This window comes from Leguminivora glycinivorella, chromosome 8, assembly GCF_023078275.1.
Source record: "Leguminivora glycinivorella isolate SPB_JAAS2020 chromosome 8, LegGlyc_1.1, whole genome shotgun sequence".
In the NCBI taxonomy this organism is placed as follows: Eukaryota; Metazoa; Arthropoda; class Insecta; order Lepidoptera; family Tortricidae; genus Leguminivora; species Leguminivora glycinivorella.
In genome coordinates this window covers 9250234-9268548 of record NC_062978.1, presented here as the reverse complement: position 1 = coordinate 9268548, position 18315 = coordinate 9250234, and the positions used below count along the sequence as shown (strand labels likewise).

At 38.5% G+C, this 18315-nt stretch overlaps 2 protein-coding genes across 6 annotated transcripts; both read right to left on the bottom strand.

Annotated features, from left to right (window-relative positions):
- Positions 1 to 4190: 4190 nt before the first annotated feature.
- Positions 4191 to 6826, bottom strand: LOC125228959 (pancreatic triacylglycerol lipase-like). Its single transcript, XM_048133693.1, has 5 exons — positions 6699 to 6826; positions 6044 to 6238; positions 5190 to 5590; positions 4755 to 4958; positions 4191 to 4448 (listed from the first exon to the last, which is right to left on the bottom strand). Exons 2-5 carry the CDS (start codon positions 6088 to 6090, stop codon positions 4231 to 4233), a joined length of 870 nt encoding a protein of 289 aa, XP_047989650.1. The 5' UTR covers positions 6091 to 6238; positions 6699 to 6826; the 3' UTR covers positions 4191 to 4230.
- A 1725-nt stretch (positions 6827 to 8551) lies between these two features.
- On the bottom strand, positions 8552 to 18006 carry LOC125228507 (myosin heavy chain, non-muscle-like). Of its 5 annotated transcripts, none has more exons than XM_048133095.1 (19): positions 17870 to 18006; positions 17453 to 17586; positions 17047 to 17160; positions 16858 to 16960; positions 16417 to 16757; positions 15981 to 16188; positions 15332 to 15468; positions 15115 to 15251; positions 14858 to 15014; positions 14378 to 14560; positions 14155 to 14270; positions 13840 to 14069; positions 13198 to 13352; positions 12867 to 12985; positions 12662 to 12764; positions 11568 to 11699; positions 10906 to 11013; positions 9617 to 9822; positions 8552 to 8866 (listed from the first exon to the last, which is right to left on the bottom strand). In XM_048133095.1, exons 1-19 carry the CDS (start codon positions 17898 to 17900, stop codon positions 8848 to 8850), a joined length of 2733 nt encoding a protein of 910 aa, XP_047989052.1. In that variant the 5' UTR covers positions 17901 to 18006; the 3' UTR covers positions 8552 to 8847. The 5 variants fall into 5 exon arrangements, with proteins under 5 accessions (XP_047989052.1, XP_047989053.1, XP_047989054.1 ...); XM_048133096.1 differs by having other exon boundaries at positions 14378 to 14557; XM_048133097.1 differs by having other exon boundaries at positions 15115 to 15245.
- Positions 18007 to 18315: the final 309 nt, after the last annotated feature.

Sequence of the window (18315 nt, the reverse complement as noted above, 5' to 3'; positions counted from 1 at the left end):
AAGTGACCTAATCTTTTGTGCATTGTAGAATAAGGTACCGCATGAACAGCAGCGTTGGCACTCATGGATCCTTGCCCATGCAGGGACATAGAGTTACCTAATTGGGGGTCAGGTCGACCTTGCACATCCACTTTCAACTTATAAAGCCCATTATGCTTATTAATCGTTGAAACCTTATTGCCTGTGATCTGACATACATTGTAAATATTGCAATTATTATTTGTAAACACAACAGTATAACCTTTTTTTGTAATTTCACTAACAGACAATAAATTATTAGATAAACCAGGAACATAAAGCACATTATCTAAAGTCACATCAGATGAAATAAAAGTCTTACCAAAAACTTCACTATTAAGTTGCTGTCCATTGGCTATAGTAATTTGACATTTCCTATTCTTGACATCATGAAGAAGTGAGAGGTCTCCGGACATATGAGCCGTAGCACCCGAGTCCACGACATATTCCTGTGTATGTGAAGCGGTGAAAGCAGAAGCAAAATTGGTGTGCTCCTGGCCATTTTTCTTCCCTTCTTCTCGCTTCTTCTTGAAACAACGATTTGCAGTATGACCCTTTTTCTGACAATAAGTGCAACTGATGTTGGTTTTCTTCTTCTTGTTTGCAATAAATGCTATGTTGTCTGTAGTGTTACATTGGCTTCGCCGGTGATCTTCTTGAAGTAATCTGGTTCGGACAGCCTCACTCGACAAGGTCCGGCTGAGGTTAGCTGTCAAGGCTGGAAACGAGCACATTGAACTCCTCTGGTAAACCCGATAGAAGAATTTCAGCAATTTCTTCATCGTCAATCACTTTCCCAATGTCGGCGAGTTGCGTGACGAGCGTCAAGACTCCTTCGATGTAGTCAGACATGCTAGCAAAATGACCGTACTCCACTCTGTGCAGTTTCCTTAGTAGCAGCACTCTTCTGTACAGTCCTTTGTCTTCAAAAGTGTCTGACAAGGCTTTCCAGGCAGCCTTCGCGGTCTTCGCATTGCGCACAATCTGGTACAAGCCGGGTTCAATGCCTAAGCAAATTTTGGCCAAAGCAGGTTTGTCTTTCGACTCATCTGCTTCGGTGCCGTCGATGCAGCCCCAGAGATTATCCAGAATAAGGATCATTTTAATGGCGAATTTCCAATTTATCCATTCCTTTAAGTTTCTCGAAGCTAGACATGGAGGTTGAGGTTATACACGTGTTCGTCGACCCCGTCTGCGCCATTTTCCCGTAACTCAAGTAATCTGGCAGTTTGCTCAGTGCCTTTTCTAGCTTTTCTTTTTAGCTTCTAGTGTCTGGGCCAATTACCTGTTGGAAATCAGCAGAGGTACAGGGCACACAGGGAAGCCAGGCACTGGACACTGAGATTACGGGATGGCGAAATGATACTTCACATTTAAATTATATAGGGTCTATTTAGCTCAGTTAAACTGACACACTATACATTATAATAAAATTAATTAATCATGTGTGTAAAGGGCACGTATAAAAAATAATTAATTAAAATAAAGTAAACGGGGGACAACACAAATCTTACATGGTGCTGCTTGAGCGTGAGCTTAGAGAAAGAGAAAGATCTCGCTTTACTTTTTAATACCATAGCTAATATATAGCATAGACAATCATGAATATCTATAACAGATGATCTATTATGTTCAACAATACGGAAGGTTATTTATCCACCATTTCAAGTAAATCTTAAAATGTCAAAGTATTAGCTAACTCGTACAGGATATAACAAATAGGATTGTGATCATTTATTACCCCAAATAACATTTTTAACAGCACAATCACGATTCTAAACGAGCTATCCCACTACTACTGTAATGTTTGAATCACGTTTTTTTTAAGATTATTAATTTTTAAGACTGTCTGTGGCAAGCCTAAGCCTCCCCACAGACGAGTCTTAATTTTCATAATCTTAAAAAAAATTGTATGCAAACTGACACTGACAGATCTGTCAGTGTCAGTTTGAACTGTCAATTTGCATACAAGTTTTTTTTAAGATTATGAAAATTAAGACTCGTTTGTGGGGAGCCTAAGGCCGGCAACAGACAGTCTTAATTTTCATAATCTTAAAAAAAGATTTGTATGCAAACCGTGATGCAAACTGACATTGACAGATCTGTCAGTGTCAGTTTGAACTGTCAGTTTGCATACAAATCTTTTTTTAAGATTATGAAAATTAAGACTGTCTGTTGCCGGCCTAATAGTGCTGCTATCTGGCGTCAGTACATTGCCGTAATACTTCCTATCCTGTTGCTCTGCACTAGCGTTAAAAAAACCGGAAAAAATCAAATGTTTTTTTCCGTAGTTTTCGAGTTAAAAAAAACGAATAAATTATTGAAATTAGTAATCTTTTAATCACTCTCAATCTCATCATATACTGATGGTCAACCACTGGTCAATTGACCTTGGCAGTAAAAAAGGCGGTAAATTTGAAAAATATAGGGCTCACCGGCGAATTGTCTTCATAAAACGCGTGCCTTCTTAAACCTTGACGTTGGCGGAATCATCAACGAGCATAACACTTAAAAATGAATTGAAAATGTAAGGGCAAAGTATTAATTCCCATAGAAAATTTGGTTTTCGCGCCATATTTTAGTGCCAAGATTTGGTTGACCGTCTGTACTTCAGTAATTTCTGCTTCCATGTCGTCGGTGCAGCGCGTTTGTAGATGCAAATTCGCCCGAATAAAGATTAATTTATAAAGTCGCTCTGGCAATAATCGATTTCTATCTCCGGTATGTGTCCGTCCAAACAATGACTAATTTCTTTCATATTTAGGGCCGGTTTTTCAGTCGCCAGATAAATATATCTACCAGATAAAGTTATCACTATCCTTCACACATATAAATGACAATGACAGCCAACATTTATCTGACAGATATTATTTATATGGCGATTGAAAAACCAGCCCTTAATCGTTTTTTTTTTAATAAGAGCCAAAAGTTTCGCGGGTTTTGTCTATACCCAACGTACATTTTCTAGATGGTGTAAAAGAGCGTTACTGATAAACGAAATGACCACTGGATTGGATCCATGATCAACAAAACTTTCCACCTTATACATACTTATATGGGTCTATTATAAGCAGAGATCGCATTTTTGTGCGTCATCTCGTACTAAAAGTCATTAAAATGACGTAAGTCACTAAGAATGTCGCAAATCCGTCCGATCTCTGATTATAAGAGAGACACTCAAGCGGCAACCGGAGTTCCAATAAGTCATATTGAAACTCACCATAATATTATATATTCTTATTGTCGTTAACGTACCTACCTTTTTTTTTTTAATACCACGTCGGTGGCAAACAGGTATACGGCCCGCCTGATGGAAAGCGGTCACCGCAACCTATGGACGCCCGCAACTCAAGGGGTGTCACGTGCGCGTTGCCGACCCATTAGAAACTTGTACACTCCTTTTTTGAAGGACCCCATACTGTAGTTCATCGGGAATACCTCGACAGGGAGCTCATTCCACAGCCGGAGCGTTCGTGGGAGGAAATTCCTCTGAAACCGTACGGTGCGCGACCATTTAGGAAATGACGACAACCTAATATTATATTTTTCTACACCCGAACTGTTATTCGTCATTTACAGGGTCGTGCATAGATCTTTAAAACCCGACATAAAAGTCTATCCCCCAAAGCCAGCGTCCGCCGGCTTTCCGCGCATGCGCGCAGTATAAAAAAACTGAAAACGCATTGTTTGGCTCTGTAACCATGGCAACGCATTGTTATAACGATACTGCGCGCGTGCGCGGAAAGGCTTTGGGCAGCTGAGCTGACAGTGCAAACCTTTGCGTCAATGTGAATTTGACGAAAGTTATTCAAGAAAACGAAGTGCATGGTAGTAGAAAATATTTTTTTCCTAGACGTACCTTTATAGGCATCAACTTACATTTTTCATCGGCAGCTAGTAGTAGGTAAATACTAATACGTCTATTATCTCTTGTTGCATAAATAAAACTACATACAATATTTAGGTCAATTATTTTAATACGATTAAGCACTGGCCTGGCCCCGTAGCCGAATGGCATTTCTCCGACGCCAAACGAAAACGAAACGTTACGTTACTACTACGGTAGTCCGGCTCTGTCGCGCCAATACGCAAGAGCGACAGGGATAGATATCTACTAGCGTTTCGTTTCGTGAGCGTTTCGTGAGCGTTAGTGCCATTCGGCTACGCACCCTGGTACGTTTTCTACATAATTTCATAAAATTGTCTCTTGTCTTAGGCAACATTTCTAGCGTAGGGTTCCTTCAAATTAGTTCTCAAGTAGTACTGCCCTGTTGTGTTTCGGTCGACATTCTCTCCCATGTAAGCTATTTGTTTGCATTCAGTGTTACTTAGATAATCCATCCAATTATCACTCCGGCATGCAGGAAAACCAGTAGGGTTACCAATAGATTCGGCAAAATAAATGTGAGACCTTGCATGGCTGCATGCCTCTGAAAATCACAAATAATTAGTTTAACGTCAGGTAATTAGTTACCTACCTATTTTTTAACCCCCGATGCAAAAAGTTTGACGTGTCTGTCCGTCTGTTTGTCTGTTTGTGTGTCTGTGGTATCGTAGTTCCCGGACCGATGAACTGACTTAGATGTTGTTTTTTTTTTGTTTGAAATCTGAATTAATTGGGGGTGTTCTTAGACATGTTTCATGAAAATCGGTTCACTACTTATGTTCGGGGTTTTTTCTAAATTTTAATTTTGTGGTTAGATTATGGAAAGAAATTATGCCAATGGAATATTTACCTAACAGAAAAAAAATGCTCTCACATCCCGGTTGAGGTGGAATGCCTTTATTAGGGAAAAAATCAACATGGCCGATAGGATTCAGGACACCAAGAACACCGGCGCACGAGTGGATCACATCCACAAATTCGGCGTCCGACGCGTCCAGGGTCAAAGAGTTTGGCTTCTTCGGAAACTCGAACAATGGTCGCGCCGGGTCTAGTCCTAAAAAATATATTCATCTCATCTGTACTGAAAAACGTCGTACGACACACGTGCGAAAAGGAAATTCATTAACTAATAATTAATTAATTATTTATTAACTCTTAATTTATCGGCACTTGTTTCGAACTTCCCTTTTTACGCACTTGTATCGTAATGTAACTATTCTCAATCTGAATAAACTAGGAGATTTCGTTCTTATAGTAATAAATATATGTGTAATTGTATATTTACCAGTGATTCTTGCTATCGTCACATTAGTCGTTGACGCAGCAATTCCCATAACGTGCGCTCCGAGGCTATGCCCGATCAAATGCAACCTCTCCCCAGGCACGTTGTACAGTCGGCAAAAAGCTTCCAGAAACTTCCCGACGCGCGCCCCCACATCGTCAGTGTACTCCGCCACCAAAGGATAAAGGTAATCCTGTGCCGTATCGCTCCAGTCAACACCAATCACTGCAACATCCTTACTTTTCAAGTAGGCTTCTTTTATACCCATGACCACGCTATTATCTGCGGAAGACTTCCAGCCATGTGTTACCAATTTAACAGGCTTGTTGGACAATAGAACTCGTATGTCAGTGGAGTTAGATGGTACCGCTGACTGATCTAATATTATGTAGTCGGGTAATTCCCTGAAAATAACATGAATAACATGATACAAGCTCTCAATTTTGTAAGTTCAAATGATAAGGATTAAAAAGGTAGAAGATCAATATCTAACAAATGGAAAGCCTAAGAAAAGATGGATGGACTGTGTGAAGAATGATATCAGAGTGAAAGGTATTAAGTAGTTGGTATTAGTATGGAAATTACGGCTGATAGAGAGTAATGAAAGACGAAAAGCTGCTGCACCGACTCCAAATAAAATCATTCATTATTAAATCATCATCATCAATAAACGTTAAACAGTTTCATGAGGTTAATGTTCATTAGTGCGTTTTCACATTATCCAATCCGATATCGGATGTAGGACCGATATCCCATACATTACAGGCGCCATCTTGGATTTTTTCTATTGAAATTCTTCCGACATCCGATATCGGATAGGATGTGAAAACGCACTTAGGGATAGGAAAACCACTAACCTGGTATATAATCTGTATTCTATATCTCTTTCTCGTCTACTACGCATCTGTGCTGATGTGGGCGTAGTCAAGTTAACGAAGTGAGGTATACCATCGCCGTCAGGAAAAAAATCCACTCCGTTCCGTAGCCAGAGTAATCTTTGAAGCCATCTTCAAGGGCTTCATAGAAGTCGAGACCATTCGACAATAGTTCTCCTACAAATACATAGGTAAGCAATGCACAATTGTGTGTGACATGATGAAAACGTGATGCCTAAGTAAAATTAGTAAACTATTTTACAATATACATTTAAGTTCACTGTCTTAGGCAAGACTTGAACTCATCCCAAATGACCTCTATTAGGCCATGCTCTGCCCACTGAGCTAATTACCAAGACGTTACCGAAGGACAGCGAATACTTTCACAGTGGGAATTTAGGCAGAACTTTACCACTTTTAATTTAATTAGGTATAAGTTCCTTGCTCAGCACCTAAGCTGAATAATAGCATCGTCCGGAAACGTCTCTGAATCATACAAAATTAAATTGACCACAGCACCTCCAGTAGGTGCTTGTTTAGTTAAATATAACATTAACAGTATTAAGTAACTTACACAATCTTCAGCATTTTTAACAAATAATTGCTTATAATAAAAACACTGGTACTCATTACCTACCTCCATCATTAAGATTTAAATTGTAAGCACCCGTAATCCGCAATACCACCAAAATGCTCACTAATATAATTACTAAGGTTTCCATTCTTAGATTTGAACCATACGAGTATATTATGTTACTACTCAGCCAGACGTGTTCTTTCTACCTATATAAACTGTAATTATCGTACGTAAATAACTTATTCAAGTCATGCTTGACGAATTTACTTAATACCATTTGAATTAATTGAGTACGGTCCTAGGTAGTTACTACGTATAAAAATATCCTAGTAAGTAGATATTATATAAAAGCGTGTGTCAAGATGTATGTATGACGCAAAGGTTTGCACTGCCAGCACTCGAGTCAGCTGCCCAAAGGCATCCCCCGCTGGCTTCCCGCGCACGCGCGCAGTAACGTTATAACAATGCGTTACGAGCGTTACAGAGCCAAACAATGCGTTTTAAATTTTTTCGTTACTGCGCGCGTGCGCGGGAAGCCGGCGGGGGCTGGCTTTGGGGAATAGACTTTTATGTGCGGTTTTAAAGATGCAGTAGCACGACCCTGTAAATGACGAATAACAGTTCGGGTGTAGAAAAAATAATAAAACATACTATAATTTTATTATAATAAACTACCACCCAATTAAACGATGTGCAGTCCGGTGGGTAAAGGCTCGTTGATGTCTATTGTTCCTTAAAATGTAAGAGATGCATATGTAATAGTTGGGCCATTTTTTTCAAAGTTGTCCCCACTTTTTTTGGATTTGGAATTTTTTATGTGTTTTCCACTCAGAATCGCGAGCTCTTTCAATCCTAATAGGAGAAAAAAAGTGTCCCAAGGTTTTTTTCCCATTCCGTTACCATTTTTTCATACATTTTGTATGGCGGTAACGGAATGGAAGGTTCGAAAAAATGTATAGAAATCTTAGGACATTTTTTTTCTCCTATCAGGATCGAAAGAGCTCGCGATTCTGAGTGGAAAACTCATAAAAAATTCCAAATCCAAAAAAAGTGGGGACAACTTTGAAAAAAATGGCCCAACTATTACATATGCATCTCTTACATTTTAAGGAACAATAGACATCAACACATGGGTATTTTTTACGCGATTCATCGTAAAAAATACCCATGTTACAAAAAAAGTGGGGTGGACAACTTTGAAAGAATGGCCCAGTTAATATGTAATCAATAATCATCAAAATTATACTTTTTATATTACATGTACTCACTAATAATAAAAGTACTAGGTACAATCAATTCAAAGATTTAGAGCAGCTCCAGACTAAAGCTGCATTTCCATTTAGTGTTCTGAATAATTCTAAACGAGCATTCGTTCGTTCGTGAGCTGATCAAATTATTCTACTCCCTAGTACTATAGTTGTAGACTTGCCTTGCAACTCATTAATACCTACACAAACTAGCGAGCAAGCAAACCCACGGAATTGGCACTAGCTATTAATTAGGCATTATCTGCTTTAATGAATTAAAACCAGTTTACATAGATAATGCTGCAAAATACGAGGTCGCCACGCGTAATGAAACTTAAGCGTCACATATTAAGATAATATGTAAGTGTTCATAGGTAAATTGTTTTTGTTTCTACAACTATGGTAGGTACTATCAGCTGCAAAAGTGCATGAAGAAATTATGAATGAATTCATTGATAAATTCGCCATGCACTTTTGCAGCTGATAGTACCTATACAATTTGTATGTAGGTACCTACAACAGCATACGGTGAGTTGCTTAACATAACTAATATTGCACCTACCTACCACCATATATCTGAAATTGCTCTAAATTATGTTTTGTATGACGCTGGCTTTCAATGGGATTAAAATTTAAATGAATTGTAAATAATAAAGACAAAAAACATTCCAATAATCAGTTTTATTTTTATCTCTTTAGGGAAGACTGATTTTAACCGTAAGCTCGTTTTCACGTTATAGTTAATTTATAAAATTGTCATTGATTTACTACAAAACCATTAATTTTATCATTATATATGTCAACGTAAAAACGCACTAAAAAGCGTTCTTTCACTTGTCTAGCAAATAGTGCTTTATTTTCTTTTTAAGCCAAAAAAGGCTTTAATTTCGAATTACCAATATATTTAATGTCACTACAATAATTTAAATCAGCACTTTCATGTCATTCTTAATTGGACCCCTTCAGAAGAACAGGAACTTTCTGAAAAAGAAAAACATTCAATGGATTTAAATTATTTTTTTAATTTACGATAATAAATAAAGCCTGATCAGAATTATATGAGATATGACTATGCGCCATGTTGCGGAATTTCATTTGAACTATTTTTAACCCCCGACGCAAAAACGACGGGGTGTTATAAGTTTGACGTGTCTGTCTGTCTGTCTATCTGTCTGTCTGTCTGTCTGTCTGTCTGTCTGTCTGTCTGTCTGTCTGTCTGTCTGTCTGTCTGTCTGTGTGTGTGTCTGTCTGTGGCATCGTAGCTCCCGAACGGATGAACCGATTTCGATTTAGTTTTTTTCATTTGAAAGCTGTGTTAGTCGGGAGTGTTCTTAGCCATGTTTCATGAAAATCGGTCCACTAGGTCGCGGTCGGGGGTTTTTTCAAAATTTTAATTTTGTGGTTATCTTCATAGGTACTACATTGAACTGTCTCGGCTTACATCGTAATAACAACGTCCTCTTGACAATAGTCATATATTCTGGTCTGATTTTATATACGTTGCGGGCAGTGAATGCGTTAAAAGGCAAGACCAGCAGTCATAGGGTACATTGTCAGTAACTGGCCACCCTAAATTATCTTTAAATATAGGTAAATAGAGTACATTTTGACATAAAATATCTATTACTGGCCAACTTTCAGTAACTGGCCATGCTAAAAATAATAAGGTACCCACATTCAATTGTAAATTTTGTTAATACAATAAAAAAATCTCCAGACGAAAATCCTCACCGTTCCCTGCGGCAGCCTTCCGCCAGCTCGTGCTCCAGCGCGGCAATCTTCTCCTCGTGTCGCGTCCGCTGCGCCTGCGACCGCCGCTGCTGCTCTTCCAGCATCAGCACGATCTTCTCCAGCCGGTGGATCTGCTGCTGCTTGCTCTCCAGCGTCGCGAACAGCTCCTGGATCTCCACCGCCTTGGCTGCGATTTGCTTGTTCACCTGTAGATACGGAAGAGATGGTCTGACTGTATGAAGAAGTCGACTGGCAGCAGCCTATACCGCGCAGTCCACATGGCTTACGACATGGTTTGGTTGTCCACGTGGTTTGCGTCATACATAGGTCGGACAATTGGGAGTCATTTGTGTGACGTTTTCAGAATAATGAGACTCATGTTGTTAGAAATGACACCAAGAGTCCGATCACTACTTATGAGCCACAGACCAACCCTATAGACATCCATTACAAGACGACTCGCGGTCGCCAGCCTTCCTAGTATTTGCACTGATATAAGCGCGGGCGCTCGCCGTGCCCGATCAGTATCGACCAAGTAACAGACCCGAAAGCAGCGCGTGTTTTTCGCACTAAAAAATTGGAAAAGGGTATTTTGATGCCTTAAAGATGTCCACCTGTAGTGTGAAATGGTGTGGAAAGGTAACAAGAAGCTCAAATTTAAAAACAGACGGCATTACATTCCACAAATAAGTCATATTTATAATTTATTCAGAGCCGGCATAGGTCAACTTACATTGGCCACTTACGCGTCAGTAGAGGGACAGTCATACTTCTGTCCCTTTTCATCTGGCGCGACTGCCCGCCGTCCTTGAAACGGCCAATCACAGCGCGCTTAACACATTCCCCGCCCGCTCCTCGCACCCCAAACAATGATGACTCGTATCGCGAACAAAATATACAAGATTGCTACTCTATAGGAGGTTCTCTGTGTTATGAGCGTTCAATGCAGACACGATACTTGTAGTCGCGATACTCAGCATTGAGGGAACAAGGAAGAAGAAGTACGTATTTAGCGTAGCTGTATATTATCTTAGAATACGTAAATAGAATTAGATACTGTAAGCTACAAGAGATAATTAAAATGTCGTTATCTCTCGGACACAACATGGACATGGAGGTCAGTTTTAAAACTTTGTGAACGCGACCACTCCCTTATACATATACCTATTACAATGTTACCTAATATGTTAAAATCGTGAAAGTTTAATTCAGAGCTATAGAAATCGATAAAGGGCCCGCTGACATTTAACAACATGTACGTAAATAATATAATAAAAAAAGTTTCTCACTTCGTCAACTATTTTCATTCTATTTTCGAGATCCTGTTGCAGCGCCAACAGCTCGCGGGTTTGCTCATTCTCCTTGTTCTTTAGCAAGTTGATCAGTTCCTCACGAACCTGCCACATATCCCAGCAATACAAAATTAAAAATAAAAGTAATAAAACATATGTACCTACTCACTAATTAAAACAAACTTAGTCATTCCGTGAACGGAACACGTCAACAACTTCTTTTACTGGCTCATTTTTATTATTCTTCGTACCCCTCATAACCCTGACAGGAGGATAGCCCGTATATTATTATGATTGACAGTAACTTAGACGGTCAACCAAATCTTGGCACTAAAAAAGGCTGCATGTTTAAAAAATGTAGGGCTCAGCGGCCAATTCTTCGTCTTCATGTGAAACGCGTGCTTTTTTTAAACATTGACGAATTAAAAAGAGATTGAAAATGTAGGGGCGAAGGTTTAATTGTTATAGATTTGAATTTAGAATTTCAATTTCGCGATTTTTATTAGTGCCAATATTTGGTTGACCGTCTATAGGTGCGTTGTTACAAATTAGATAGGCACTTCTAGTAATAACTTCCACATTTGAGTAATATTGAACAGATACACAAACTGCTTGGGACTTGACAATAGAATATGTAGGAGGATTCTCTATAGTGTCACCTTGATGACTCTTGCCTGGGCTCGTGACGTCTTGTCCTGCTGCTCCAGCTGTTGGTCCTTCTTCGCCAGCGCTTCCGTCAGCTCCTCGTTGCGGTGGACTTCTTCCAAAAGCTTCATCCGTAAGTCTAGGATCTACAAAATAGGGTATAAGTACAATTCAGAGGAGGAGAGGTAGTACCGAACATGTTCAATGATAGGATAACAATAAATAGGAGTTCAGTCCTAAAGGAAAATTTAAGGTAACGGACCCAATCATGGACAGTTTAAGAACAAAATTCGCCTGTTTTTGATATTTCACTGATAAATGTAAAAATTCTACCGCCAAGCGTGTTAAATCTTGAATGTCCTATCCTTCTTCTACATTTCAAGCGTATTGCAGAATAGATACTCCTATTGGTTTCTTCATAGTCAACAAATTAAAACTAGGTGTTTTTTCTCCAATTATGGACGGCAGTTCTCCAGTAATGGATCCCCCATTATGGACAGTGAAATAAGTTTAAAATTTTACTTTTAAAGCCAACTGATACGCAATGAGTCAATTTTATACACCATAAATACAATTAGTTTGGGTTATTTTAACATAGGATTGTTTCTTGTAAATTTTGGTTTTGTAAATTGTTCCTTGTCCATAATAGGAGGTAGGCAGTTTTTCGGGTCCAGTAATGGACACTCGCAAAATAACGTCATTTCTTTATATCTTTGGAGCAACAAACTAGTATGTTTTATACCTTATCTCATGCTTAATGCAGTAAGTAAAACGCATTCAAGATTACACCGTGCGTTATTTTTTTATTATTTTATACATGAACTCATCTCTCTTAGCAACATTACTAAGAATTCGTCTTGATATTTTTTTCAGTAAACTGGTGAATTTTATCTTGTCTCCAAATCCTTCAGAACTAACCGAATTAATTGAAACTTCAAAATTAAACAGCTCTACAACTCTAGTTTATGGTACATAGCCGTCAGTTTTTAGGATCTTATTTTAGATACTTATTTTTAAGGATTTGTGTTTTTTTTGTCCATAATGGCATCACCGTCCATTATGGGGTATTTTACCTTATATGAGAAATTGGATATGAGAACTATATTACCTCTTTTTGAAAATTTTCGTTACTTTCTTCCAAATTCGTGACCCCAGATCGGTTTGTTTGTAAAACTTTTACGTACTGCTCATATTGAACAACTTTCTGAGAACTGAAAATGAAAACAAGAATGTCAGCTAGGTAGGTATATAAAACTAAGGATTTCAATGTTTTATGTACATGTGCAGACTACAATGTCTAGTCTATAACTTACAGTAATTTATCATTCTTGGTCAATTCTCTCATTTGAACTTGAAGCTTGCCTATTATTTCCTCTTTACTGAGAAGTTCCGCTGCCAATTTTTGTTGCATCCCTACTTTGTCGTCTGACTCCTAAAACAATTGTATTTCAGAAATTTTCCAACGTGATTGAAATATAAAGAGTTTCATAAGTAAGATATTTTGAGATATCATCACCTTGAAATTCACCAGAAAAAAATGTATCAGGTGGTAAAAGGGACTGAAAAAAAAATGTGCAGTCATACTACGTACATTTTCATAATCGATCAAAACAACAAAAGTAATTCTGGAGAAAGGGTAGTTACAGCAATTTTTGCAAGCGTTTCCAGGAATCGCACTTTCTCCTGTTTGAACACTATTACTTCTTCTTCTACTAATCGAAGCGATTCTTTTGTTGCTTGCAGTTCTGCTAGCAATTCCATTTCTCGTGAAGTGGGCTGTTTTTGTTCCGGGTTGTGTGCTGGAATATTTAATTAATTAAGTATATAAGTATTTCTGTTAAACATGGAATAAACGGCTCCATGTAGGTACTAGGTACTACAAACACCCCTGTTTACTGTATAAACGTGCCTTGAAAATTGTATACCTACCTATAGGTATTGTATAGTTCTAGCTACCAGATCGCACCAATATTCTCATTAATATTCTCATTAATCTGACAAATAATAAAATCGTTGGGCACGTGAAATTTCTATCATATATTAACATTATTAACTCTGGATACGCTACGCCCAACGATTTTATTATTTGTCTGATCAATAGGTAGGTACCCCAGATTGATGAGAAGATTGGTGTGATCTGGTAGCTAGGACTTAGGTACCGAATTAAATTGTAATAAAAACGTTTAACATAAAAACATTATTTTAAATTATTCATTTTTATTATGGTGGGCGGCGTCACCCTGCTAAAAATAGTATTAAAATAAACCCACACTTCTAAACACCTACCGGCTATATTTTCAAGGTCCCTTATTTTGGTAAGCAGTTGCTCTACAGTAGCCTTGCTCTCTGCTGTAGCTGCATCCCTCGCGGATGCTAATTCTATGTCCTTCTTCTGATTTAACGAAATCTGTTCCTCCAACGCAGACTTAGTTTCTTTTAACTTGTTTTCTAAATCTTTGATATTGGAGTTAAAGTTAGCAGTGAGTTTTTCAATCTGCTGTTTCAATTCTGTTACTCTGTGAACAATTAAGTTTTATTATTGATAAATGATGAGAATTTAAAAATAAATTTCCATGATTATTTGACTGTAAATATACTTACTCAGCTTGTAAAGCATCTCGTTTCTGTGCTAAATGACCACTCGCCACTTCACCAGTTTTTAGTGTTTCTCTCATTTTTCTGGCTCGTGCTTCCAGTTGTATCTCTCTTTGTCGGGACTGTTGAGAATAAAATAAAGTTATAAATTTTATTGTTGATCGGAATAATTCAATTTTAATTTTTTTCTTTTATTACTTATTAACTCTATCCAAACATAACATAATACCTGTTCTTCAAGGACTTTGACAGTGCTAGTTAAAGTGGCTATGCTTGCTTCAGCTTCTCTCAGTTGACGGTCCATTTTGGAAATCCGATTGCGAGACTGCCGATGTAGATTCTCAGCCATAGCAAGTTTTTCTTTAAGCACAGTTTTCGCTGCTCTTTCCTCCTCCAATTCTTGTTGAATCTCCTAAAAAAAGTATGTTACTTTAAGCCTTACTACACAACTGCGAGTTCCAGAAAGTTTATTTAAACTTCCTTTATATGTGTTTTTTTAATACCAGTATTTTTAATTTTTGGAAACAGCGGCGATCATACGCCTGTCAGTCTAAACTTTGAGTAGGTATTCTGGTAAATAAAGTTAACTTATAAAACAAGGATCGTTAACTGCGAGCGAAATCCATTGAAATGACGTATGACAACCAGTTAGCAACCCTAGTACTTCAATGGATTTCGCTCGCAGTTAACGATCCTTGCTTCTAAATACCTGTGTATTACTAGTTCCGTTTTGTAGATTATTTAACTGCGACTGCATTTGCTCGATGACATTTGATTGCGTTTCAAGGTTCTGTTTAAGGCACGCCACATCTCGGACTAGCACTTTCCCTACACTAATTAAGGTGTTTTGATCCCTCCACATTCTCCTAAAAAGAGGAAAGGTTAGAAAATTAATGTACTTAAACCTAATTAGAAATGTGTATTTTTAAAATTTCGTCAACGGTGTAAAGGAAACTGAATGTTTACTTGGTAAAGTATGCTACGCTATCCACAGCACAGTCCGCCTGTTCTTTAAGTTCCTTCAAAGTTTCGCAAAGCTGGAGCCCCTTCGTGTTGTAATTGGCAATTCGTTGCGTCGCCTCCCCTTCGCCGCAGTCCTGTGGCTTTAAATAAGTAAAATAACTTTATTATCACACTTATGATAGGTCGAAAAATGTATTAAAAGTGTAAACTATAGCATTACGTTATCAGAATGAAGGAGTAGATCCTTCACCCAATCTATTAGTTCTTGTCGCGCTGCGAACGCCTGGAGACATAATTCAGTAAACTGTTCTGGTATCTTCATCACTTTTCCTTCTACTTCATTGAAGTTGGATTCATCTAAAAATCAAAAAGTTATTGAAAATAATTACAGCGTTTCCAATAAATATCAATGGAAAATAATTTTCTACATATACACTATTATACCTAACTAGCTGGAGTATCGAGACAAACCTCACTGGTTTAGCGATGCTTTTTAAAAATATTATATGTAATTTGTGGTGTTTAAGTAAAAAAAAAAAGCTAAGCTACGGCGAAGATTATTTATAATACAAATTAATTGGAATAAAAGTCATCGGTTAACTAGACGCACTATTTCCGCCGCGGACATAACCGAATTTTGCTACTAGTTGTCTAAAGGGGAAAGTATCATCCGCGAAGAACACTACTTAGTTGTCTGAGTGGAATTGTTCTTCCACGTTTGTAACGGAGTGTAACAAGGTAATTGTCCCGGGGGAACGTATTTCCCGGGAAAAAAAACTGGTTAAAAAAATGTATACTAGGTTAGGTTATCAAACTTGGTTGTCCGTGTGGAACAAAGGGAAAAATAAGGCTGGTGGCTGGCAACATACCAACGGAGAAAGACTCGATAAGCTGCAGAGCTCCGTCAGTGTCCGCGACGGCACCGCGGCAGAGCTGCTCCAGCTCCTCGCCCGGCCAGTCGGCCACGTTGAACACCAGCAGCTCCTGCGTGGCGCCCTCGCCGCTACCCAGCCCGCTCTCGCGCGGCAGCCGCTCGCGTAGGCTGCGCAGGTTGTCGAACGCTTCTAGGACGGCTTGCTGAGGAAGGATAGTAGGATATAAGTCAAATGTCCTGTAACTTACACATAAAATGTCAATTTTTTGAGCTCTCTTAAATCGAACCGCTAAAATGTGTGTGATGCAACATAATTGTAGCGACCGAGTGAAAAATTCATCTCACATTCTCAATAGACGCAACGTAGGTTTCAGAGGTTCCAAAGCAAATATGTAAGTGAAAGCTCCAGTATAAAAGGAAATAACTGTTACTTGTTTAACATCCAACTCCTTCTTCATTTGTTGGAACTGTTTTTGCTTCGCCGAGTAAGCCGACATGACCTCATTTTCATCGATCTCCGAGATATCATTGAAGTGGACAGATGACGGCTGCGACTGGTCGGGCTGTGATTGAGACTTGGAGGCAGGTGTCCGAGGCGTGGTCGGGCGACTGGCGGGAGTGGGGGACCGGATCGAGCCCCGTGTGCTGTGAGGGGTGTTTGGCCGAGTGCCTCCAGCTTGTATTCTTCCCGGACCCATGGGAGTTTGCGGGCGACTCGTCATTGGAGTCCGTGGCTGGCTTGTTGACAGCGTGCTTGTTGTGTCTATAGAATCTGCAATGAAAACATATATTTACAAATATTACCTAATAAAATTAGAGTACTGCACTATTTTTTACATTTTTTTACAAGAAATCATTAAATAGACCCATACCAGCTAGCGACTCGCCGCAGTCCGAAGGCAACACAACATCAACAGGTTCTGGAAGGTTCTCTACTGGTACTTCACTCAGAATTGGAGTCTCGTCAGTGCTCTCCTAAGATAACACAACTTCAATTTAGTCTAAAACTCAAAGATACGAGTAATAACATAACAATTTTAATTTTTAACCAAAATACAGACCTCAATTGTATTTACATCAGCTTTCGTATCGATATGTTCCAAATCATGGACTTTAGTTGTTATTTCGTTATCCGCCTTTGAATCAGCTATTTGTTGAACATTGCTAGTCTTTCTCTGTAATTAATAACAAATATTGTTATGTTCAAGGCAGGTATGTAGCTAATACCTAATTAATTTTGAACGTGTTGTTTTCTGATGTTTGTGTCTATAAAGACATAAACATCACTGGAATACTAAATTCCGGTAAGCGAGCAGTAAACCTTTGATATTAGCGCCTGCCATAACACCATACTTAGCCCTGATAACGCTAAGAGCTACGATGAAATCATTTTAGACTAGACCATTTAAACTTTGCACCTTATGCTGCTTGTCAAGTACCTGTATAGCAAATCTGGTAAAATGGTACCTTTGGATTTGGCGAACTTGGATTTTTGATAGGTGCTGCGCGCTGCGGTACAGGCATGCGGTTAGCAGCGTTAAGCGCTGCACGCGCGATCGATGCCGCTGTAGGTCTCGGCACCAATTTAGGCGCAGGCGTATCTATAAAGCACAGCTACCGGTAGTAACAAACACTAATAAAATATGTACCTAACTACTTAATTTGATTTTTTCATTGGCCTAAGGAAAAGCTGTCAATGGCATGCCAGTCGTATGCAACTAAAAGTAGATACGGTTTCTAAATAAAGCATTTTGTCCATGGAAGTTGTGGAAAAGGAGGGTCAAGAATTTTGCAACCAGCAAACGAATCTTAGCTGTATAACTTTTATTTTCTGCTCCGACAAAACTAAAAGTGACAGTAAAATGTATGTGTATAAAAACTTACGAGGTTTATCCTTCTGTGCTTTGGTAGCCATTTCCAAGCTCGCTGTGCTGTTGATATGCTCGTGATGGTAAATTTAGAAGTCCGTAAGGACTTGGTTGAAAAATACTGGAAATTTTGAGTTTATTTTCCAGTGCAATACAATCTTTTAGATAACATGTCAAAATGAAGTTCTGAAATTCAAAAATAATGTATATGAACTTGACAGCTAACTTTTTAATTTTTCAGGCCGGCTGTTAACGTGTACATCCTTTTTAGGATGAAACGTAACGTAGGTAATGACTTTTGAAATTTATGAAATAATAAGATGTATAATATTCGATGATTTTAAGATAAAATCGAATTTAAGAATCATACTGATAACTCAATACAAAAAACAAACAGAGATATAACCGATAGAGCTAGACGACTTGGATAAACTGGCAGTCTCATCACTTTGAAAATCTCAT

Excerpts from the sequence above, each read along its gene's own strand:
- LOC125228959 (XM_048133693.1), bottom strand. The coding sequence starts at position 6,090 with ATGCGTAGTAGACGAGAAAGAGATATAGAATACAGATTATATACCAG. Across the intron at positions 4,959-5,189 it reads GACGATAGCAAGAATCACTG|GACTAGACCCGGCGCGACCA; the intron begins GTAAATATACAA and ends TATATTTTTTAG. Across the intron at positions 4,449-4,754 it reads GAGCATTTTTTTTCTGTTAG|AGGCATGCAGCCATGCAAGG; the intron begins GTAAATATTCCA and ends TGTGATTTTCAG.
- LOC125228507 (XM_048133095.1), bottom strand. The coding sequence starts at position 17,900 with ATGGCTACCAAAGCACAGAAGGATAAACCTC. Across the intron at positions 16,961-17,046 it reads CTGATGTAAATACAATTGAG|GAGAGCACTGACGAGACTCC; the intron begins GTCTGTATTTTG and ends GTGTTATCTTAG. Across the intron at positions 13,353-13,839 it reads GGACCTTGAAAATATAGCCG|CACACAACCCGGAACAAAAA; the intron begins GTAGGTGTTTAG and ends TAAATATTCCAG.